This window comes from Euprymna scolopes, chromosome 30 (genome assembly GCF_053919585.1).
Source record: "Euprymna scolopes isolate OS-2025 chromosome 30, ASM5391958v1, whole genome shotgun sequence".
In the NCBI taxonomy this organism is placed as follows: Eukaryota; Metazoa; Mollusca; class Cephalopoda; order Sepiida; family Sepiolidae; genus Euprymna; species Euprymna scolopes.
In genome coordinates, this window is record NC_136511.1 from 75,038,203 (window position 1) to 75,063,331 (window position 25,129).

The following is a 25,129-nucleotide window of genomic DNA, read 5'->3' on the forward strand; positions in this document are numbered from 1 at the left end:
TATTTAACAATTTTCATGCCTTGGATGAAATGCTTTTCTAACCTGTATCTTATCTTTTTAAGATTATATTTTAAACCTCTCCTTTTTCTCTATTTCAGTTTGTATTTCTCCTCACACCACAACTCATTTTTGCAACCCCCTCTTTATATTATTACAGGTCTTAATATTCTCTCTGTTTCAGCTTGTATTTCTCCTCGCACCACAACTCATTTTTGCAACCCCCTCTTTGTATTATTACAGGCCTTAATATTCTTTCTGTTTCAGTTTGTATTTCTCCTCGCACCACAACTCATTTTTGCACCCTCCTCTTTGTATTATTACAGGTCTGAATATGCTCTCTATTTCAGTTTTTATTTCTTCTCACACCACAACTTATTTTTTGCAACCCTCCCTTTGTAATACAAGTCTGAATAATTAGAAAATCTAATTTTTTTTTAACAAAAACTTTAAAATAATGTTTTTAGATTAAATTTTTTAAACTTCTTTCAGAATAGAAAATCTTTAAAATTTAATAAGGAACATATTTTATATAGGTTCCATTAACCAATATTCAGTGCATAACAAGAAAAATAGAGATGAAAATTTCAAAAGGAATGTATAACTGGTTACGGTCAATAGTAGTCCTCGCCAGCGAAAGTCTTTGTTGTTATTATTATTATTATTATTATTATTATTATTATTATTATTATTATTATTTAAAACAATTTGTGTCCTGCTCTTTCGCTTCAGGACTAATATATATACGGTTATAACATTATATACCTATATTGAATATATTCAATAATGATTTTTTTCTAACTTGTCTCTATTAATTAAGCTCATAAAAATAGATTTCCGATTCCATAGCATATATATATATATATGTGAAACATTCTAAAGCCACAGAGGATTTTATTTGTTTCACATTCATATTATTCCATTGCTGCTATGTTGCATCTTGCACGTGTTTCATTGAATAGTATGGATATACCAAAGAAATATTTATATATATATATATATATATATATATATATATATATATATATATATATATATATATATATATATATATAAATTCTTCAAGAAGATAGTGCACTATTTTTTCCTCGGATTAAATAATTGTAAAAGGAATTGGGAATTTCAACAATCATAAGGGAAGACCAAAAAAAAATATTTGACACCTGACGAATATAAAATAACTTTAAATTCTGACCACACGAGGAGACTACATCCGTATATAGTGCCATATTTGAATTATTAATAAATTACCAACATTACCAAAGTTTCAGATTTATGCTTTAAAAGAAATGAAGAATTCATTCAGAAAATGATTTTTTGTTAATCATATTCGTTAAATATTAATAATGCAACTTAATTTTTATCAGGTTAGATTCATCGTGAAGGATTTTATTACTTAAAATACTACGAACCTAGCTACTTCCTAATTTTTTATACAGCTTACGAAATATATGTTTGTAAATGAACTATATTATAACCTAGTTCTCTTAAATAAAACGATAAATGATCATTTTCTTAAATTAATTACTCTACATATATTGTTAGTATATATATATATATATATATATATATATATATATATATATATATATATATATATATAAATTTAAAGGAGATTAGAACAATAGTCTAAAGAGCAGAGTGTATTTTAATGTAATAGTAAAATTACTAATTTAATTAAAATACAGGGAAAGAAAAAGTGCTCGTTGTAATTTAGATATATAATAAGCTCGATAGGTAAATATCCTAGAGCTAATTTAATATTCAGTAATGTGATTGATAATTTAAAATTCATATTAGAATTAAATTAAAAATCCGCTTCACAAGAAAGAACAACAACAAAATCAAAATCAATAATTGATTTTGTCGTTGTCCCTTCTTGTGAAACGGATTTTTAATTTAATTCTAATTTGAATTTTAAATTATCAATCGCATTACTGAATATATATATATATATATATATATATATATATATATATATATATATATATATATATATATATACTAGTAAAATACGCTTAAATATGATATTTTAATTTGTCCAGATTTCGTACATTATTATAGAGTCGTGATTTCAAAAGTAAAAAAAAAAATGCATTTGGGTGCCATCAGCTAGAATCGAAACTGGAGTATTTAATGCTATTAACGTTACCGAAGTGACACGTATATGAACCGATTAAGAATTAAAAATAAAAAAATAAACTAAGATGATTGTACAAAACGTATAACGATTTTTTTCTTCAATTTTGACCCCTTTAAAACTATTTAAACCGGGTAAACACCTTTAAAAGAACGGCCCGTAAAAATAGAATTATTTGAGGCATCTATCGCCGCTTTACGACTTTTAGTTTCTATTAATGCGGCACTTTCTTAGTCATGTCCAGGTGTTTTCATCAATCACTAGCCTTGCCATTCTTATAAATCGTTCATGCAGTTCTTTCTCTTCCCACTTTTCTTTTCTTGTTGTTTTGTTTCTGGTTCCCTTGTTTCCTTAATTATTTATTCTCTTGCTGCGATGAACAATATTTCCGTGCTCTGATTTATGTAATTTTCTAAGTAATTTTGAGCTTTCTACATTTTCTTCTACATTTCCTAACCAACCCTCCGTTCCTTTTCGCGTAAAGTCGGTTAGTATCACCTTTCGGGCATTGTGCATTGTCCCTAGTTTCCTCGTCTTCTGGTCAATATGTCTAAGTTCTTCTTCGGCCTGATCTACACATGATCCAGACTACGTTATTAACGATACTGCCCAGGTATGTATTCCTTTAATTAGATCTCTACTGTATAGTTTTGTTTTTTTAAGCGTGGGCTAGTTCTTGGCTATTCTTTCCCAATATTCTCCTTTATTTCTGTAGATTTAAAGGTGCCTGCTTCCAATATACCCAAATATTATATTTATACGTATTAACCAAGCGCTTTCATCTCCTCTTTTTTGGGGGCAGTTCCCTATCATATATGTTTCTAGTATCCTCTTTTTATTCCTAGTAATTCACACCTTTCCATTCCAATTCTATTCTAATGACCTGGTGTAATATTCTGGTTGCATTTTAAGCTCCCCCCCTTTTTTTTGCTTTTATTCAAATGGCTTCAGGCCATCCATATAAATGAGATGGTTTATTTATTAGTCTATGTCGGTAAACTTTTATCCGGCATCACATTTCCTATGAAGTTTAGTGCCATTATGGCTATGATAAACAATAGCAGTGATCACGAGTCTCATTCAACTATTGTATTCTTATGTCAACCGGGTGTTTTCCTCCAGCTGTCAGCTCAAGTCTCCATGTTTTCACTGATTTCTTTATAATATTAGGTTGCTGCAAAAATAATGTCGTTTTCTAATATATATATATATGTATGTATGTATATATATATATATATATATATATATATCTGACAAAAAAAACATTATTTTTGCACCAACCTAATATTAACAATCTTGTCAAATATCGTGTACATTCTTAGGCATTAATTTATCCATGCTGTAGGATTCTGTCGTAGGCTTTCTTGTAATCAATCCAGGCTTTATCCGGCTTTTTGCCTCTTTCACAATATTTTGATTTTTGTATAGTAATTTGTATGTAATTTTCCCTTTCCCTTTGAGTCTTGATAATCGGTAACTCCCTTATAAAAAATTTAACACATACTATCGTAAATAGACCAAATGTAAACAGACTGGCAAGTTTGGTTAGTACAATATATAGAATTTTGATTTGGAGCGCATTGTTTTGTTTTAGATTAGAAGTAATAAGCACAAGCAAATTGTTGGTTTATAAAAAAAAAAGTGCCGTAACAAAAGTAGAGAGACGGGTCGAACAGGCGGAGCAATAATTGACATGACGTGATGTGGTTCGCCACGTCACAGAACGATTTGTGGAACGCGATTTTGAGGAAATATTCATACGAGTTAGAGGAAGTCTGATTTGAAGTCAAACACAGCAAATCAGAAAAATATGTTTCTGATTCCTCGAGTATTCCTCGACAGACTTCTCGTTGAGGCAACGAGATAGATAAATGTAAATCAACCCAAAATAGAGATTGCTACCCACCTTCTAAGGATGAGAAATTATGAGGCTACTTCAACCGTGGAAAATCATTGTGACTGAATAAAATCCACTTGCCCAGAAAGAAATAAGATTTGCGTCTGTTTCTATGCCTTGGGAGAGCTTTTGTACCAGATACTATGAATGGCTCGGCCCAAACCTCTCGGGGAAACAGACAAAGGGCACGAGAGCAGGGCATAGATGCTAAGTTAGGTTTCGTTTTCATAACCACCCAGAATGGTTGATACGCCGTAATTGTAAATACGATGCAATAAAACGATCGAACAATAAATGTTTAAATTTCCATATTTTCTCAAATTGTAAATTGCAAATTGTAAATTGCAAATTGCAAATTGTAAATTGCAGATTGCACATGTAAATTGTAAATTGCAAATTGTAAACTGCAAATTGTAAATTGTAAATTGCAAATTGTAAATTGCAAATTGCACATTGCAAATTGTAAATTGTAAATTGCAAATTGTAAATTGTAAATTGCAAATTGTAAATTGCAAATTGTAAATTGTAAAAAAAACAAAAAAAAAACAAACAAAAAAAACATCAAAGTCGCATACTAAACGCAATCGTTACTCACTTGTTGCTCCTGGAATACTTTTTCTTACCATCTAGATGATGATTCCCATTTATCACTGTCCTTGTCCGAGATGCACGTGTTATCTCGTTTTAACCATATCATATAATGATGCCACGTATTCAGACAATCACTTCTGATAAAACTGTTTTCAATTTATATAAATGTTGTTCTTTTTATTTTTTTATTAATAGACGTTTTCTTTTGTTTTCCTTTCCAGTTCGATCCTATTACATAATTTGTTATTATACGAATTGGTCCCAGTATAGGCAGGGCATAGGAAAATTTGTTCCGGAAAACATCGACCCGACTCTTTGTACACACATCAATTACGCTTTTGCCAAAGTGTCCGGCAAAGATATTCATAAAGTCGAATGGAATGACGACGCTCTGTGAGTATATTTCTTTACCTCCTTTGCATGAATAACACACAAAAAGCAACCCCACTAAGTAAAGTACGCCCTAGCCTACAAAAATGTCTGAGCAGCCTCTTTCGGTACTCAAAGATAGGAGCGCCCCAGGTGGTTAATAATAAATTAACCCATTTCCGGAAGATAAATTCTTGCTCTAAACAGAACTATATTTCAGCTCGACAGCAGCTAAACCACTGTCGAACTGATTGTCCAAGACGTATACAAAAGTACACCTACTTATATGCGTATAATTTATTTATTATCAATTTTCGACATTTCTTTTTAAATTTAAAAAAAGATCTAATTTCAACTCAGAATAATTAAAAATATTAAAATACATATCGGCATAAAGTTGAAAATGTGTTGGTCAATAGACGCATCTTGAAAATGAAAAATATAAAATAAATAAACTGTTTTAAAACGCGCTTTTAGATACAAATTATAAAAATTTTCTTTTCTTTATTTTTATCTAATTACTTTCGGATTAAAAATCCCTCTTCAGAAAAGAGTTCTAAAGTTTTGTTGGTCTTTTTTGTCTTTTTTTTTTTTCTTCGGAAGTAAAAAGTTCAACCCCGTGTTGTGTTATTGAGGTTTGCTGGTTGAACTCCAGTATTTTTTTCTCATTTATTAAGGGGACGACCCGCGCTCGCCAAATATGAAGTTGAACATATGTCAGCTAATAGAAGCATTTTAGAAAACGAAAAATATAGAATAAGCAGATAAACTGTTTTAAAACGCGCTTTTAGATGCAAATATTTTTTTTTTAATTAATTTTGGATATAAAATCCCTCGTTAGAAAAACAGTTCTTACGTTTTTTTTCTGTTTTTTTCCTCTTTTCCCCCACTGGAAAATGTGTCGGCTATTAAAGCATTTTGGAAACGAAACATATAGAATAAACAGACAAGCTGTTTTAAAAAGCGCTTTTAGATGCAAATAAAAAACAATTTTGTTTTCTTACCTTTTTCTAATTAATTTCGGATTTAAAATCCCTCGTTAAATATATATCTTAGTTAATGGTTTTGTCCTTATGTATAAATTGCATCACAATTCCTCTTTTACATTTTAACTTTTCTCTAAAATATTTATAAGTAAATTTCATATGCATCTACTATAATTCACATTGATCTTAATCAATATGTATGTAGTTTGAGTTGCGTGCATTTGGGATGCATTTTGTTTCATTTAAACATACTTTATTAAAGAGAACAGAAAGCTTCTGTTTGATTATAGCTTTATTATTTTTATAATTTTTATTCTTATTTTTTTATATGAGTCGGAATTGTTGATATAGATCCCATAAGTATTCCTTGGAACGCTTTCCCTGGTTCTGACCACATTCTTAACGAGGTTAAGTGGGACATTGATGAAAGAGACGGACAGTGGAATGTTTTGGTAGTAATAGATAGACGTAAGCGGGAGCTAGATCCGGTATGGGGCAAAGGCGAGCCAGTTGCTGCGGTCAGTAACTAAGATCGCGAGGGGGTGGGTGGGGTGGGTGTAAGATTACGATAAGCATTTAAAGATGTTTTTGTTTGTATTAAAGCTGAGTTGAGAGGGGATTAAGTACATTTTTATATATATATATGACTTCTAGTATTTTCAGGGTTTTTTTAACATTTGTTTCATGGCGTATTATCTCTGTGTTTTGGGGCTAAATTTGTCGGATACGGAAGGGAGACAATTGTGTTCTTTTGAGGATGTTAAAAGATTGCATTAGAGCCGACAATATGCATAATTAGTCGACGAGATAAGGTGGTGGTTGTGTAATAGATGTAATTATTGGTTTTTGGATTGATATAGGAGTTACTTTTCCATGGAGCATTTGAACCTATAGATAACATTGTTTTGTTTTTTGGGGTTTTTTTTTTGCTTTTTTTTTAACAGTTTGAGGGTTGAAGAAGTATTGTTTATTATGTAGGATTTGAGTTTTGAATTTTCTATAGTAGATGATGAATCTAATTTAGCTGTTGTTGTCAGTTGGGCACACGTATCTAAGTACGATACTACTTACATCCTTTTTTCTAATTTAAAGTAAGGTTGCATTTGGTTGCAGTAAAACATGTTATTGGAGTTAGCGTTGTGGTCTCGTGTGCTATATCTGTGGATGGTTATATTTCTAAGTTTCCAAAATGTATTTAATTTGTTGGTCTACGATATGACTCGTGAATCCGTTATTAATAAGTACCTGTTTCATAATTTTAGCTCGAGAAATAGAGATTTTAGGTGGAGCAGATTAGTTTCGGACATTTAAGGTTTTTTTTTTAGGATGTCTATGTTAAAGCGGTGATGGCACTTACTATTGAAATTTAGAAGGCAATAATTTGTTGGTAGGGTTCCTAACCCTAAAGTCGTTAAATAAAAAAACAATGAACAATGATCGTCACTATTAGGTTTAATAGGTGGAAGATTTGTTAAGAAGAGTATTTTTTCAGGGGTAAAGTCACCAAGTGTATGTTAACATTACACTTGAAGTACCGTGCTAGGTTGGTAAAACGCCTCGTAGTATTTTAGAGGATGTTCTAAGGAAAAAATGCTCAAAGAAGTTCCTTTTTGTCTTTAAGAGAAAGAGAGCGAAAAAGAAAGAGAGAGAGAAAGAGAGAGAGAGATGTAACGCTGTCCGAGAATCAACTAATGTTGTGTGCAGTTTCAGTCGCAAAGGAAACCAAGAATAGGAAAGAACTTCAAAACATTTTTCTTTGTAATGTATATTTCCTCACTGTTATAGCCGTGGTGGTGTCACTCATGTGATCTAGAACGTTCTCCGCGCACCTTACGGCGAGGGGGCACAGAGCATTCACCGTTAAAGTACTTGCAGAAAAGGCAAAGGGATGCAACATTTCGTCGATGGGACAAAGGCTGAAGTTTAGATGACAGTTCAAGACCTATCAGATTGGCGACTCCTTTTTGAACCTTGTCTAAGAGCGAGAGATTAGTGGTAGATGCACCAGCCCAAATATGACAACAATACTCCATACATGGGCGAATGGTGGCCTTATAGAGGTATAGGATACTTTCGAGCATTAGTATTTTTCTAGCACAGTAGAAAGAACCTACCTTCTTCGAAACGGTCTTGGCGATACTCTCGATGTAATTGTTCCAACTCATGTTTCCTGAGAGCGTTAGGCCGAGGAGTTTAAAGGATGTACTTTCAGATAAAGAGTCATTGGCCATTGCTATTGGTGGTAGGGAAGGTTTCTTGTAATTATTGAAGGAAACGAGTTTTGTCTTGGCAGCATTGAATGTGACCATCCATTTATGTCCCCATTCCACTACAGATTGGAGGTCATCCTCTAGTGCTTCTACCATTTCTTTAGATATGTGTTCATTTGTTTTCCTGTCGTGTCTGTTATAGAGTGTGGTGTCATCAGCATATATACCCATCTCACAGGCAATTTTGTCAGGGAGGTCATTTATGAATATTAGGAATAACAGAGATCCCAGGATAGACCCCTGAGGCACTCCCGCATTTATTTCATATTATTTAGATGTATGACCGTCGAGGACAACCTGGATTTTTCTCTTATCTAAGAAGGATTTAATTATGTCATGTATTCTGCCAGTGATATCATGTGATCTAATTTTCCTGAGAAGACCTTCATGCCATACCCCATCAAAAGCCTTAGATATATCTAGAGCTATCGCTCTACCCTCCCCCGCTTTGTCCAATGACTGGTATATACGTCCTGAGATTACAGTTAGGATGTCTGCTGTTGAACGGGCTTGTCTAAATCCATATTGTTGGTCAGTCAGAAGTTTAGCACCTGTAAGGTGATGGACTAGAGCTTGGTTAATTTTTGTCTCAAATATTTTGGCGAAAAGTGAGAGGAGGCTAATGGAGCGATAATTTACTGGGTCAGTTCTTTCGCCAGAAAACTGGTACTACAGAAGCAGTTTTCCAGCACGCAGGAAAGCAAGATTCATTAAGGCATGAAGGAGAACAGAAATGATTAAGTGTATTATCAGAACAGATAATACGCCTCACTCCTACAATCTTTATGCTACTTTAGAGTTAATTTTGTAGTACTGTACTGAGAGTCAATCTCTGGTTTTCCCAGTAAAACATTCACAGCGGCAATTCATTTCTCTCTTACCACTGCACAGAAAGTTACTATCTTTATCTAAACCAAACAAATAATCATGAACAGAGTTCCCTTAATAAGAAATTTCTATCCCCAGAATACAATATCACGGGATGTTTCCCTGATGCCTGCAACATACGAGATACCGTTATTTTCAATAAGTTTCCAGACATTTTTACAGGCATTTAACATTGTCGTAGACTCTAGAAAATTCAGTATCTTATTGCTAGACATCTTATGAGATGACTGACTAAGTTTTATGATTCCAGCTTCAAATTATCAAGTAAAACAGAAATTGGAATGCACCCTACTAAAGCCTGATTTGCACAGATAGTGAATTTCAAAAATGTAATCTGGACGTTAGGATACTTGAGAAGAACGATATGCAATAAAATTCTGTTTTAAACTTGTAAAATTGCCAAAGAAACGTCTGCAATATTCCAGACCGCTTTTGGACCATCTTGCATGAATCGAGCATCACTTTTTGAGTGGAATAAGAAAGTAAAAGGAGTCATGATTGATAGGAGGTGTAGGAAGAGTAGTCAGAACAGTTGATTGGCCAAATAAAGAATTTCGTGGATAAGAACCATCGTGTCTCTATAGAGTTAATAAGTGCACAGTCTGGTGTAGTGTGTCAACTGTACACACAATTATTTGCAAAGAAACTGAAGATGTGGAAGATGTGTCCCAAGAGTGCTCAGAGAAGAACAGAGTGTTTCAGCAAGATGGGCATGAAGACAGTTTCTCACCCTCTCTATAGCCCAGAGCTTGCTGTTTTTGACTTTCGGTTATTCCCTTAGCTCAAGGAAGACTTTAGAGACTGTTGTTATGAGACAATTGAGGAGATGAAAGAGGCTGTGACACAAGGGTCATTAAGACGCTCACACAAGAGGGCTTCCATGGAGCCTTCCAGATTTTGTTGGAACTATACAAGCGCATTACAGTCGAAGGAGATTACTTCGAAGAGGACTAGAGTATCATGTGTGTACTATCAATAAAATTACCCATGCAAAAATGTCTAGAAACTTATTGAAGCCACCTTGTATTCGTTTTCAGATTTTATGTCAACCAATATTTTCGAGATGTCGTCTTAATGATCAAATCTTTCCCTTTCTACCCATTATTTGCAATCCTCTTCTGGTCGTGTTCAAGTATCCAATCAACAATATTTTCCTATACTCGAATTGCCTTCAGGCCTTAATGCGTGGTAACTGATCAGTAGAAATATTATTTAAATATATCCTTGCATATATCTTTGCTTTTGTTTATCGATTTCAAATTAATTACAGTTCTTTTTTTTTCTTTCTTTTAAGTTATACGCGAATACTTAAAGCGAAAACGGCGAACCCCAGCGTAAAGCTCGTCTTATCTGTGGGAGGATGGAATGCTCGTTCTTCGGCCTTCTCAGAAATTGTGGCTTCAAGAAGCAACATGGAAGAATTTACCATCAATTCGATCAACTTTATTCGGCAGTACGGATTTGATGGGCTCGATATTGACTGGGAGTATCCAACTGTCAGGGGTGGCAAGCCAGGCGACCGGGATGGATTGACACAGCTAATTCAAGTAAGTTTATCATTTATTTCAGCAGATTTTATTCTCCTTCTCAGAAATTTGAACATTTCATCATAAATGCTCCCAAAAATCTAACAAGGATTTCTCTGTTGCTAAGAAAATAATACTAACTTGGCCCAAGTTTCAAAACTTGGCATAAGTGTCAAAACTTGGCCCAAGTTTCAAAACTTATATGTACGGCATAGTTGACAACACAATCTCTATTTTAAAAATCGTGTATGTTATTTATTAATCACATTTATTAGGAAAAAATGAATATGCCAACAATATACATTAGGTGAAATTTTATTTAACATCCAATATAAGCACCATCATCTGTCAATTTTCACAAGCAGTTCGGTAGTTGCATCAATTCATTTTTCTAGTAAACCTTGTAGAATGGCAGGAATCACTTCTTGTACTCATCGTTCATTTGCTTCTACAGTTGTTGGGTTCTTAGACTTCTTACTTTAAATAACAGCAAATCAAAATGAAAGTGGAATAGTGTTGAACCAAGGTACCAAATCAAAATGAAAATCGCATAGTTTTGAATCAGGGTTTCTAGCGAGCCGTCCATCTGGATAAAGTTGATCTAGCCCTCTCTCAGCAAAGTGGATAGATGAATAAACATTGTCATTCCCCAAGAGTTATAGGAATATCAATTCTATTCGCAAACAGCTTGAGAAAATAAAAGCTAATGGTGATGAGCATATTAGATTTTAAATAAATTCTAACATTATACATACTTTTTTAAATATTTTTTATAAAAAAGTAGCAGGGACATCCGACGTTGCCCGTAATTCAATTATGATCAACGAATGGAACCCACTTTTATTGTCATTCAAACAAATTGCACATTTTTTGTAAAAAGAAAATGATTTATAAATAAAGTATAAGATTTTTAAGGTAAGGGATGACTTATCAATCACCCTGTAGAAATAGCTAACTTTTTATCCATAAAACTAAGGGAAGTAATTCAGATTAGAAATTAAAAGAACACCAGGTTGCATATAACGATGTTATTTACATGCAGCAAGTAACCTTCCAAAATTATCAGCCACTTAGTACTGGCCGCTGAACTTGGAAGATCCAACGGAGACCGGTGTCACTGTGTCTATAGTCACATAAAATTCTTATGTCTAGCTCTTTGTATCCAGAATTGTGTACAATCTATATTATATTTCTCTCTGTTTCTCCGTCAGTTCCACTTTTACTCGGAAACTACTAGTCCAGTTCGAGTGAAATCGTGTATGGGCGTGTACTATAAAAAGGTGCAGCAAAAAAATCATTTTCGTATCCGTCTGATGCACAGTTAGGGAATCATATGAAATAATAGGGATTACTCAGCACAGTACTGCATTTATATGTTGTCTCGGAAACTACTGAGCCGATTTAACTGAAATTTTGTATGAACTTTTACAATGAGTATGTGCAGAAAACTAAACATTATGGTATCTGTTCGATACGCAGTTGGGACTTAATGTGGACTAATAGGGATTAGTCACCGCAATACCACATTTACTATAGAATTTTTCTTGGAAATTACTGGGCTGATCGGGTAAACACTTAGTATAAATCTTTATAAAAATATGATGCAATGGACTAAGTATGACGGTATCCATTTGAAGCACAATAATGGATTCTTCTTATATCGTGGCATTTCATGCCGTAGATGAAATCTTGGTTAGTGTTCTCCATAAGCTTCGATCCATTGTTGATCCGATTCATCTGAAGACATCACATGATTTTGAACTTGGAAGAATACGTGGGGTGGGTTGCCATTACCTCCCCCCAGCGCATTTGGCATCTGAATCGCCTGTTTAAGCCTATCCGTTGTCCTTATATCATCCGCATAGCTGAAGTCAAATAACGTAACTCTTAATACCATAAGATATTGCTTGGCCTTCGAACTAAGATCAAAGTTCAAAGTGTAATATCTGTTCCGGCAGACACTGCAATCAAAGACCATATATAGGGGCAACCCCATGTATAAGACCATTGGTCAATGTAGGGGAAACCCTTCATTCCAATTGTCACTATCCAGTTCCCCCTTGGAGAGCTGGTCCTCTTAACTCTCCACATTAAAAAAAAATGGCCGTGTTCCTAATTTGCTCAGTGGGGAAGCAAATGAATACAAACTCTTAATACCATAGAACCGTTGATGGATTAATAGAAATTAATATGGATTAGTATGTTATGCAAAAATGAGCACACATTTAACCATGTCCAAACATTAATTCGGCAAAAAGCACTCATTATAGGTCCACGGGCTAGGACTTTTGCCCAGTTTAACAGGTAGACATCTACTATCCTATAAACGGTGTTAATGGAGACGTATATATTTACAAAAGATATTTGTTTGTCTTGGTGTAAAGTAATTAAACATAAAGATCCCATTTTATTTTTATAATTGAGTTCCATAATTTATTTTATTATAAGAATATTCTGATTTAACTTTGTATACATTTAAACTGTAATATTATTGCTATGTTTACACACGCATTAACATGTAGGGACCCAACCCGTTGTAGACTCCGTCGCAAGAAACAACAACAACGGAAAACTCGGCTCTTTTTTATCTGGTTAAACAACAGCTTTTATTTACAGGTACCTTCTTTTCCGGCCATGTTTAGCACGTATTTTTAAGAATTTTTTTTTTTTTTTTACAAAGGAAGCCACCACTTTACAAGGCCACTCAATGATAAAGGTTAATGAATGTAAGGTGGTAGTATAGTAATCGTTAATGGGGTAAGTTAAGTACAATTTGATTATTTAAAGGGACGGTTCAACAAAAACTTGTTTATATTAGACTTGAAGGCTACCATACTGTAGTTGGCCAGGAAGCAGGCCAATAAGACAGTGTTTCACAAGCAGACAGTTTTAGGAGATCAGATCGGTTCATGGAATCTGCATTTGGATTTAGGCACAGATAGAGAGTAGGGAAAATTGTTGATAGTGGTTGTAGCTAGTGGTGTGTTTTTTGTGAAAGTTTGGAAAGTTGGAACCATAGATTGGAACTCAGACAAGCACTTGCCATTATCATAACGATAGAGCAGATATAGGCCCACAAGGTCTCTTCTGTGGGAAGGAAGCTGCAGGGAAGAAAACAGTGCATCATTTATACGTTTCGACTTTGGTGTGTGCTCTCGGGAAACACGTGTGTCACACATCTATCTCTGTTCTGTCTCTAAAGTTATCATGATAAGCTCATAGGTTCTCCTTTTATAATCGTGTCCTTGCTGTGATGTCACTTTGACAACGACTCGGTCGTTTGCGTACAGCTGCAATACGCGCATCCGGGCACTGTTACAATGTAATCTATTGTCAAATCCTCGAATTTTTTTACTGTAGAGTATAGAGTTTTAGTACTCTATTTTATTTGATACCTTATTAAATTGTAAATTACGTTGGTTATGGATTGATATATTGTTTTTTGTGATGAAAAAATTGTATGTTACTATGTATAATCAGTTTCTACTAAATTCTCCGTTCTCTTTAAGATGATGAGACCAGCTTACGACAAAGAAAACCTTATCTTGACGGCTGCCGTATCGCCGAATACAGAAAAGAGCGCAGGCTATTACAACATTGCACAACTCGGACGGTTAGCAAAATTCATCAACGTTTCTTTCTTTAGATTTTATGGAAGCAGTGAAGTCATATTATTGAATTTAAAATGCAATTAAATCTAATCATCAGATTTTACAAAGTAATAATGTGATAATATCGACGTTGGAGCCCTCCCCCATCCAGAGCTCACCAAGTGTTGAGGAGTAAGGACGAAAGAGGAAATAAGTTTATCGTGTAAACAAAAGTATAGTAAACCGAGTAGGTGGAAAAAAATGATAGGAAGTTTTTCACACAGGAACACAAATAAAAGCTGAGATGGGAGTGTTAATCAAAGTGTTGCACCCAAAAAATACTAGAGACAAACGCAGATATATTAAAAGTTAGTTTTAGAATTGGCGATGGATTTTACGACGGTAGAAGAAGTTTGCGAGAGTCTTGGCTTACGACAGTTTGAGTTGGGAAAAGTTGCAAGTCGTTCGTAGCCTTCGTAATATACTGTGGGGGTCAAAAGTGTTTGCAAAACGTATAAACTGATAAATTTATGCTTCAATATTTTCCAATATAACAGCTATGTTACTCATTGTTTGGTGTGCAAATAAATAAATTCCTAAAAACGGAAACCAAATAATTATATTCTGGGGAAAAATATGGATTTAAAAAAAAAATTCAGGACGAAATATGGGTCATAAGAGTGTGCAAGACTCATTTATTTCAAAATAAATAACATTTTTAAACATAATTTAATTTAAAACTTCGTGTCATTATGATAATAGTACCATATATTAATAACATATTACGAGAAAACCATAATTATTGCTCAAATAACAAATAACAAATGAATACAAATTTTTAAAACAATTTAACCCTTTATGCACTTACCTCCATTCTTACTCGAATCCACCAGCCTCATATCAACAGAGGGTGTAAATTTATGCACTTGTTGAGGTATGATTGTAGAAGATACCTCCTTAATCCTCCTCCAAAGGTCTTTTTTACTGCTGAATTGATACCCGTTTTCGTAAACCTTCCTGCTCAGAATCGACCAGAGATTTTCTCTAGATGATTCAAATCTGAGCTCTGAAGTGGCGAATCCATCAGACGTCCACCAGAGATCCTTGGACTGAAAGCCAAGCTTTTGTTAACCGAGAAGCATGTCTTGGGGCATTGTCTTGTTGAATAGTGAGATTCTGGTTGACAGCATCATTTTATGATTCCAACCAGGTCAATACTGTTACAAAAACTTGCAGTAATTCACAAATTTCATTTTGACACATTCAGGGACAAGAAAAAGGCTAAGGATTTTACTACCATTAACCCCAACCCAAATAATCACTTCCCCTCCTCCCTACTGATGTTTGAGTCGCAAGCGTGGGCTACTGCCTTTTCAGAAGCCAACCCATAGTCCAACCTTGTGGGCCGTCGAGGCTTGCTCTAGCCTTGTCAGTCCAGAGAAAATTTTGAAAATTTTGTGGCCCATGCTAGTCGTTTCTGACAGTTGATATCATTCAAAGGAGGACATTTTTGTGGTGTTCTCTGGTCCGCTATTTGTTTCAACATCCGATTTCGGGTCCTTTTAGAGATACTAGACTCTACTGCACCGTCGAAAATAGCTTTTCTTGTGCAATGTAGGTTTGTTAATACACTCCTTTTGATTTTTCTCAAATCTCTTTTGGTCTGCTACTTTTCTGTTTTCTTCTTCTATCTTTGCCATCAATGAGGAAACGTTCCACGGTTCGATGAGCTCGCTTCAAAATATCTTAAATGTCTAATGTAGACTTTTTCGCAGCAATTAATTTAACAATTTTGCCCTTCTCACTATCTGTCAACATCTTTCTTTTAGCCATTTTTTAATAATAATAATAATAGGTTACCTGCATAAATTTTTGGCTCATCTGAAATGTTTAACAATAATTAAATTCTGTTTTTGTTTTCGTAAAATGTAGCAATGAAAATAAACAGAATGGCAAATAGCAAATGATGAAAGAGGTGAAACGAAAAAATAAAGCAAAATTAATAATGAAATTGAGAAAAAACAGTCTTCAAACTCTTTTTCCCCCACAGTATGATGACAATCAAGGTCCGTGAGCTGAAAAATGACGTCATAAGTGAGGTATCAGCAAGCAAGATCTGTCGGTCAAACAGCTAAACAGTCAATAATGAATCAAACAATTTTATAAAATGCATTAGAAATCTTAAAAATTGCATTAAAAAAAAATAAGGAATACGATTATTTGTATTGGAACTCATTCAATACTAATAAAAAAAAAAACAATTAAAAACGAAAACGTTTTTTTATGTGTTAAAAGTAATTAAACATTTCGTTTTTTCATGTATTTTAAAGACTAAAATGCGTTCATAATATTAACATAAACTAAATATTTCTACCATTAAATATTAAAAAATTACAACAATTTGTTGTAGAATGTAATTAAAAGTTTTAATTTATCTTTTACTGATATTTGTACTTAAATTATCATTTGCTTATAAAACTAAAAAAAATATTTTTCAATTGTTTCGTACCGCTTTTTTGACACTAACAAACATACAGTTAAATACAAAAATTTAATTCGGAGCATAAAAAATGGTTCAAAATTAGAAAAAAAAATCAAAATACTGTTAGAAATTAATATATTAAGTGTCTCTGTGACATTTTCCAACATTTACTGGGTGAATTTCTATCAATATTTAGTTTATTTTTCGAATTCTGAACAATGTTTGATGCTCTGAAGAAAGCGTGATTTCGTCAGCCACTCTGTATACCTTAGTAGCTCGACACTAATTCTTTTTCAAATCCAATAAAAGTTTTAGATTTCGTTAGAAAATACAAAACCTACTCAGGTAGGTAAAAAGTAAGTCATCTTGCTTTTGGTAACATTCATTTGTTATATTTTTTTTTAATTTTTAACCCTTTTTTTTCGTCTGTTGGCTTTTCAGCTAAATCCCCGAAAATAAGTATCTTTCGGTTTTGTCATTAGACTTGTTCTACTTCCGTCTGTCTCTTGAGGCCCGTGACCAGAGTCAATAGATCAAATTCAATGACATCAGCAGGGCAGGTTACATGACTTTTGTTTCTCGGCTTTCTTAATATATTACGAAGGCTACCGTCGAATACACTGAAGCCTTGGACTAGGTCGTGCGAATATGAGAGATTGAGATGAGCTGGCATTAACAAAAGAACTCGGTTTCAATATAAAAACTAAGATATGGACGTTAGATATTTGAGCCTAACTGATAACCACAAAATGTACGTTTTATGTTTTTTTTAGTAGTTTTATTTCCTCAATTGTCAGAGTGAGAGACGGCGGCATGGCAGGAGAGAAGAAGCAGGAGAAATCCACGGAACATAAGTTAAGGTCGGTGATCGTTGTTGAGTGAGGAACCATATGGTATCATAATATTATCAAATTCCGTGAATCTTTTATTTCCCTTCTTTTCGAAATATGTTTCAGTCAGTAAAAAGAAAATATGCACGATGAAATTTTTAATGTTCGAATAAAGACCGAGAAGACAGTAAAACATATTTAGGTGAGCAATTATAGTGAGAAAATCTTGAAGAATAACTGATTTCGAACGACAAATAAGACAGAGAACATCATATCCTTTATCTAACCTAGGGGTTTCGGCAAAAGATCTCGCGTGATTCGGATGCTAATTTTCGGTGGAACAAACTAGATTCGAATTCGAACAAGAGTCGTGATTTCAGTCGGTATCGTTAACCACTTAGCCATCGTCACTTTCAAACTGTTTTATTGAAAAGGATTGTACTAATTAAAGACGCAACGAAATCAGATTGTCATAGGTTAGGAAGTAATACATTCAAACTGTGTATAATATCCTGGAGTAATAACGGTCCTGGATATGACCTAAAACTATATCCGATGGTGAGGCCCCACCTTGCGGGCCTTGGGGAGTGTGGAGCCACCCTTTAATTGCCATTGCTCCCAGGTCCACTCTGACCCGGATTGGTAGTACCTGTTAGGGTCCCAACTATGGGTTAAATAGAATCCAACTTAAAAAAAAACAAACAAATATACTCCATTAAAAATCGTTCCTCAAAATAACTAGATTCGGCATTAAATAACCTGAAAAGGTTTGATATGCCATAAAACAAAAACAACCAACCAACCTGGAGTAATAAAGTAAAACTGCCATAATTGGAAGTCATAATTTTGTGACAAAATCATGTGGCTATTTTCACAACGATTACGAACCCCAACGTTTCTCGTGAATTTTTTTCTTTCTTCTTATTTTGCTGTATCGTTTTCTCCCATGCATTGTCAACTGCCAAGAGAGTGGACTGACTTACAAATATAAAAAGAATAGAAAACGAAACACAACATTAAAAGCACGTTCTGTGGATACCAGTTATGCTCTTGGTGCGTATGTGACGCCATCGTGGGAAACGTCTGTCGAGGCCTCTTTGTCGTCAGTTAATTAATTGATTTCCCTTATCTGCTCCGAGCCACAGCTTGCGTTCAACTCTTACTCTCAGCCACCTCTCAGAGTGGGAGTAGGAGTGTCTAAATCGCCAACTGCCCCAAAGTAGACATTCTCTTCAACTCATAAAGGTCGTCAACAGTTACACACAAGACTGTTCCCATCCGTTCTCAACTGACATAAGAATTATCGAAAAACTATCGTCACTCCAAGACCACAATCCAACCGCAGATTCATTTTGTATTCCTCGGTGAGTAACTTCCTATTTGTAACTTAGTACACATTTTTATACACGGGACCCACACGTTGCAGACTCAGTCGCAAAACAAAAAAGAAGAAGAAAAAGAATAGGAAAGAGTAAAGAACTTAAAGTACTGTTTGTTTTATGACAACGAAATTTATTTCCTCATTCTCCTGACGGCTGTGACGTCACGCACTTCTCTAACGTGATTGTCTTTTCGCGTGTGCTCTCTCCTTTTTGTAGTCTTCGTTTTCCTTACTGTGATATCATTTTTTTCACGGCTCGGTATTTGCATACAGCCGTCCCTGCTAATGTTACATATCTAGTATTGTTTTCAAAACAACACCATAAACGTCTTTTGCCACATACCTTATCTTTCTCATCAATTTCACAGCAATTGGGGGAACGTCTATTGTATCACAATTTCAAATTGATTTTCATAAGCAATTAAAATCAGATTAACATATTCTGTGAATAAATAATGTAAGATTGTCACATTTTAGGATACTCGATAAATGCCTTTAAATTTTCGTTCCCATTAAATATTACAAGTTATTTTGAGGGTTACAAGCAAATAGTATGGCTGGCAATTTTATAAACAATTATAAGGGCTACCCTACGTTGCCATGGGCAACATATTTAATATTAAAATTACAACACATTTCAATTAAATTTGAACATATTTCAATTAAAATTTCAACATATTTTCAATAAAATTTCAATTAAAATTTCAGCATATTTCAATGAAATTTCAATTAAAATTTCAACATATTTCAATAAAATTTCAATTAAAATTTCAACATATTTCAATAAAATTTCAATTAAAATTTCAACATATTTCAATAAAATTTCAATTAAAATTTCAACATATTTCAATAAAATTTCAGTTAAAATTTCAACATATTTCAATAAAATTTCAATCAAAATTTCAGCATATTTCAATAAAATTTCAATTAAAATTTCAACATATTTCAATAAAATTTGAATTAAAATTTCAACATATTTCAATAAAATTTCAATTAAAATTTCAACATATTTCAATAATATTTCAATTAAAATTTCAGCATATTTCAATAATTTTTTTAATGTTTCTTGCTCTATTCGTATTACCCTCTTTTTCTCTTGAGCCCTCTCCTAAATCTACTATCCTCTGTTTCCAGCCGATTTGCTTTTTTCTTTGTTTTTTTTATATGATAGTGTCCTCAGCATTCTTTTACCAAACAAATAAATAATTACACCGAAAACTGCTTTTCCTGACGAGACCTAAGCCTAATTCACCCTAAAAATAAATAATTTATTCTAAACGTTTAATATCAATCCATTTAAATATCAATAACGAATGTACCAACTTTGTGAGCGTTTGCCTTTGTATAAATTGCTTAATAGTTTTATATTTAATACTGGAGTTCTTTTTCTGTCTTTTAAACTTTGAAATTGAAACGAAATTAAATTTTTTTTTTTACATTTTATTCAATTTCAGATATTTGCATTTCATAAATCTAATGACATACGACCTGCACGGTGCCTGGGACCACAAAACCGGTCATGTCAGTCCTGGCACGGAGATTGTAAGTATGCAATACTATTTCAATGTTGGAGTAAGGCATTAGGTAGATTAAAACTTTCCGAATAAAAACTGTAAGAGTTATATGGCACGGTGATAAGAAGCCACGAAACTGATTTTATGTCCTACACACACGCGCGCGCGCACACAATTTAAGTTGTTTTTGTTTAAAAGATTTTCTTTCACTCACTCTCGTTCTCTCTCTCTCTTCCCCTCTTTCATTTTCTCTTAAGATCGGGTTGAATGAGAGAGATACGCCCTACTCATTATTGAATGAGTAGGGGCGTATCTCTCTCATTCAACCTTTATCTTAAGAGAAAATGAAAGAGAGGAAGAGAGAGAGAACGAGAGTGAGTGAGAGAAAATCTTTTAAATATAAACAAGTTAATAAAAACATATTTTCTCCTGATGAGACTGTAGTTTTAACAACTAGATCAAAAAATTGTCAATTGTATAAATAATATATACATACGTATAGTTAATATATATATATATATATATATATATATATATATATAATTTAAAGGAGATTAGAACAATAGTCAAAAGAGCTGAGTGTATTTCAATGTAACAGTGAAGTTACTAGTTTAATTAAAATACAGGAAAGAGAAAGTGCTCGTTGTAATTTAGCTCGATTTATTGCTCTTAAGCCTTTTAAAAAAAAATCGAACTACAGTACATGTTCTCCACGACATCAGCACCATCTTTGCAGGGAAGTTTTATGAAATTATTTCCCTGAAAAAATCAGGCAGATATGCAAATAGACAGAGAAATTGTCGTTTACATAATATAGAGAGAGTTCGTGATACCCTGCACCCGAAAGGATGAAACACTAGTGTATGTATGTATTTAATTATTATAGTAATATATATATATATGTATATATATATATAATTTAAAGGAGATTAGAACAATAGTCAAAAGAGCTGAGTGTATTTCAATGTAACAGTGAAATTACTAGTTTAATTAAAATACAGGAAAGAGAAAGTGCTCGTTGTAATTTAGATATATAATAAGCTCGATAGGTAAATATCCTAGAGCTAATTCAACATTAAGTAATGTGATTGATAATTTAAAATTTAAAAATCAAATTATAATTAAATTAAAAATCTGTTTCATAAGAAGGAACAACAACAAAATCAATTATCTGTACGATCGTTTCGGAAAACAATGCTTTTTATTGTGGTAGACATCAAGTTACGTACAATAATTACATATAGTTTTTTAATTAGCAAGGTCTCCTCGTCAGCAAATTTTGAAGGGTTTTTATTAAATTTAAAAGACACCATAAATAAACCTAGCATTAAAAGTAAGGCAGATGTATCTTTTAATTTTTCGCCTTTTGAAATCAGCAACTATGGTTAAAATACTCATTTAGATGTTTGCTATAGCTTTTTACCTTATTGCATATGTAATTATTGTACGTAACTTGATGTCTACCACAATAAAAAGCATTGTTTTCCGAAACGATCGTACAGATAATTGATTTTGTTGTTGTTCCTCCTTATGAAACGGATTTTTAATATAATTTTAATTTGATTTTTAAATTTTAAATTATCAATCACATTACTTAATATATATATATATATATATTAATTTACGTATGTATATATTATACTATATAAAAAAATAAACGTGTTCACAACGGATTGAAGAACTTGTTGGGAATAGTTGTAAGCGTCTCTGAGGAGTGACTGGATGGAAGATTTACAGTTCTATGGACGAGAGGTAATTGTCCATCCTTTCACGAAATAGCTGTAAGAGCTTAACGCCAAAAAAAGTGAATTTCTATTCATGTAGGTTGTGATTTTATTCAATTTACGTATATATATATATGTGTGTGTGTGTATGTGTGTGTGTGTGTGTGTGTGTGTGTGTGTGTGTGTGTGTGTGTGTGTGTGTGTAGGACATAATATCGTTGACACACCGATGCTCGTCAGATTACCGAGGTTAAGCAACGTTGAGCCTGGTTAGTGCCAGATGGGTGACCATTTGGAAATTCTAGGCACTGTATGTGCTCTCAGCTTATCTTAGAATTTGTTTCCAGTCGTCATGTACATAGACTTCACTTACCAATGGTATTTAACAATGTCGATTCAGGAGAGCTGTGGCTGGACATTGCCACAAAAATTTCATGCGCAGGCATGCCTTCGTGGGTATCCATAGTCTATAAAAGACTGAAGGAGCTTTCTTCTTATATATATATATATATATATATATATATATATATATATATATATATATAAAAAAAATAAAAATTACAATTAAATTTACCAAAATGATCCAAGATGGTAAAATTAAAGTATATTATAAATATTAAAGAATTAGTATTTATAAAGTTATCTCAGCCAGATGTAAAAGCTCGATAAAACCAAATAGGAGATAGAGCTTATAATACGAGCAAACAGTTAATAAAACATGTTAAAAAACACTTTGAAATGAGTTAAAAACATATTTAATCTGAAAAGGAAACACTAGATAAGTGGATAGTCCTTAATCCGCGGAGTTTCGAAGAAATACTTTCCTTCTCATCAGAGGGTAGGAATTAGCAAAATCCGGGATCGGATTTTGCATGCAAAAGTATTTGATAAAACAACAAGTAAGTCAATATATATATATATATATATATATATATATATATATATATACATATATATATATATATATAAGAAGAAGAAGGCTGATATATATCTGTATAAATAATATATATTTGCTGTATAAATATTCTATATCCATTGTTATGGCGGAATTAACTGTGTTACCTAGTCATAGACTATTTCACACTCAAGAAATACCTAGGTCGTTCGTCAGATAGAGGAACCACTCTCCTCTTTGTATGTTTTTGTAATACTTGTTTTACCTTATTCTGGCGTTCTGTTTTCCTTATAACCCTATAATAGGGCTTTATCATACATACACACACAAACGCATATATATATATATATATATATATATATATATATATATATATATATATATATATATATACGAGCGGCCTCCAATAAGTTTCCACGCTTATTTGTACACGCATTTAAAATTGTCGCAGACACTTGAAAATTCAATATGTTATTGCTATACATCTTATGAGATGACTAAATAATTTTTGAGATTTCAGCTTCAAATTAACAGCTACAGCAGGAATTAGAATTCACCCTACTAACGTCTGATTTTCTACAGCTTGTGAATTTTCAAAAATGCAATCTTGGCGTGAGGATACTTTAGAAGAACGATATGCAATAAAATTCTGATTTAAACTTGGGAAAACTGTTACAAAGACGCCTGGAATGCTTCAGACTGTTTTGGACCATCTTGCATCAATCGAGCATGACTTTTTGAGAACTGTGGGAAGAGTAGAGAAAGTCGGAACAATTGATTGGCCAAATAAAGAATTTAATGGGTAAGGACCGTCGGGTGTCTATAGAGACAATAAGTGTAGTTTGAGTGTGGGTACGGTACACACTTATTCGCGAGGAACTGAAGATGCAGAAGATTTGTGCGACTGCACTGGTCCACAACTCTATCCTTGACATAAACTATTTGACCAAGATGGATATCAAGACATGTCTTATCCCTCCATATAGTTCAGATCTAGCTCCCTATGTCTTTTTGTTATTCCCTAAACTCAAGGAAACGCTTAGAGGCTGTCATTATGATAAGTTCCTACGAGAGGAATTCCTTGGGGCTTTCCAAAAGTTGTTGGATCGGTAAACAGTATATTGCAGCCAAAGAAGATTACTTCGAAAAGGACTAGAGTTTCATGTGTGTACTATCAATAAAAGTGTCAATACGAAAAAAAAAGTCTGGAAACTTATTGAAAGCACATGCTTCCCGAAAGGATGAAAAACTAGTGTCTGTAGGTATTTAATAATTATTATAGTAAATAATTATGCCAGCCTCTTTACAAAACTTGTTTCTTATCGTTGAGTAGTTTCAGTTGAAATAAAAGTCTGTCAATTTAGCTCTTATGCTCAGATCATCATATAATGATTAGATCACTCTGACAGACGTTAAAAATAAATGTTTAAATTTCAACAATATTTCTCGCGGTTAACGTTATCCGAATAGATTTGGTCCTTGTTAATGAAGCCAGAAATGCTTTCCGTTGCCGGGTTCGAATTTATCGACTGGTATTAATCGTGACAGCCTGTGCTGATGATTCTCGAAAAGATCAAACACTTTTCTGTAGGTATTAAATAATCATTATAGAAAAAAAAATATATATATATACTAGATTACCGTGACCCGTTGGGTCAGTATGTTATATTATCTATGGGATTAATGTATAAGCGTGACACGTGTGACGTAAAGAAAATAGTTTTTTTTGACATAACAGAAACGTTTCTATGAAAGTATATTAAAATGAAAAAGAATATAGATAGATTTCTATGAGTCGTTCTGTTTATAATTGTTTATTTTTGAAAAAAAAAATACTTATAGCCATTGAATTATAAGTGGTTTGCCATACTTATAGGTAGATGTACACTGAACACATAAGATAATACTTAAAGTTAAATTCAAAGTTGGATATATCTTTTAATTTAAACGCGAAAAAAGCAATTAAGATGCTGAAAACGTACACAGTAAAACAATTGTCGGGTTGTTCATTTATTTGTAACGCAAATTAAAAAAAACATAGTTTCGGGA

At 33.2% G+C, this 25,129-nt stretch overlaps 1 protein-coding gene across 1 annotated transcript in view; it reads left to right on the plus strand.

Moving 5' to 3' along the window:
* Positions 1 to 25,129, plus strand: part of LOC145254525 (chitinase-3-like protein 1) — a 63,206-nt gene that overhangs the window by 21,957 nt on the left and 16,120 nt on the right. The window contains exons 3-6 of the mRNA XM_080113052.1: positions 4,847 to 5,018; positions 10,433 to 10,685; positions 14,174 to 14,277; positions 20,402 to 20,489. Coding sequence (XP_079969178.1) covers positions 4,847 to 5,018; positions 10,433 to 10,685; positions 14,174 to 14,277; positions 20,402 to 20,489 — 617 coding nt within the window. The remainder of the gene's footprint in view (positions 1 to 4,846; positions 5,019 to 10,432; positions 10,686 to 14,173; positions 14,278 to 20,401; positions 20,490 to 25,129) is intronic.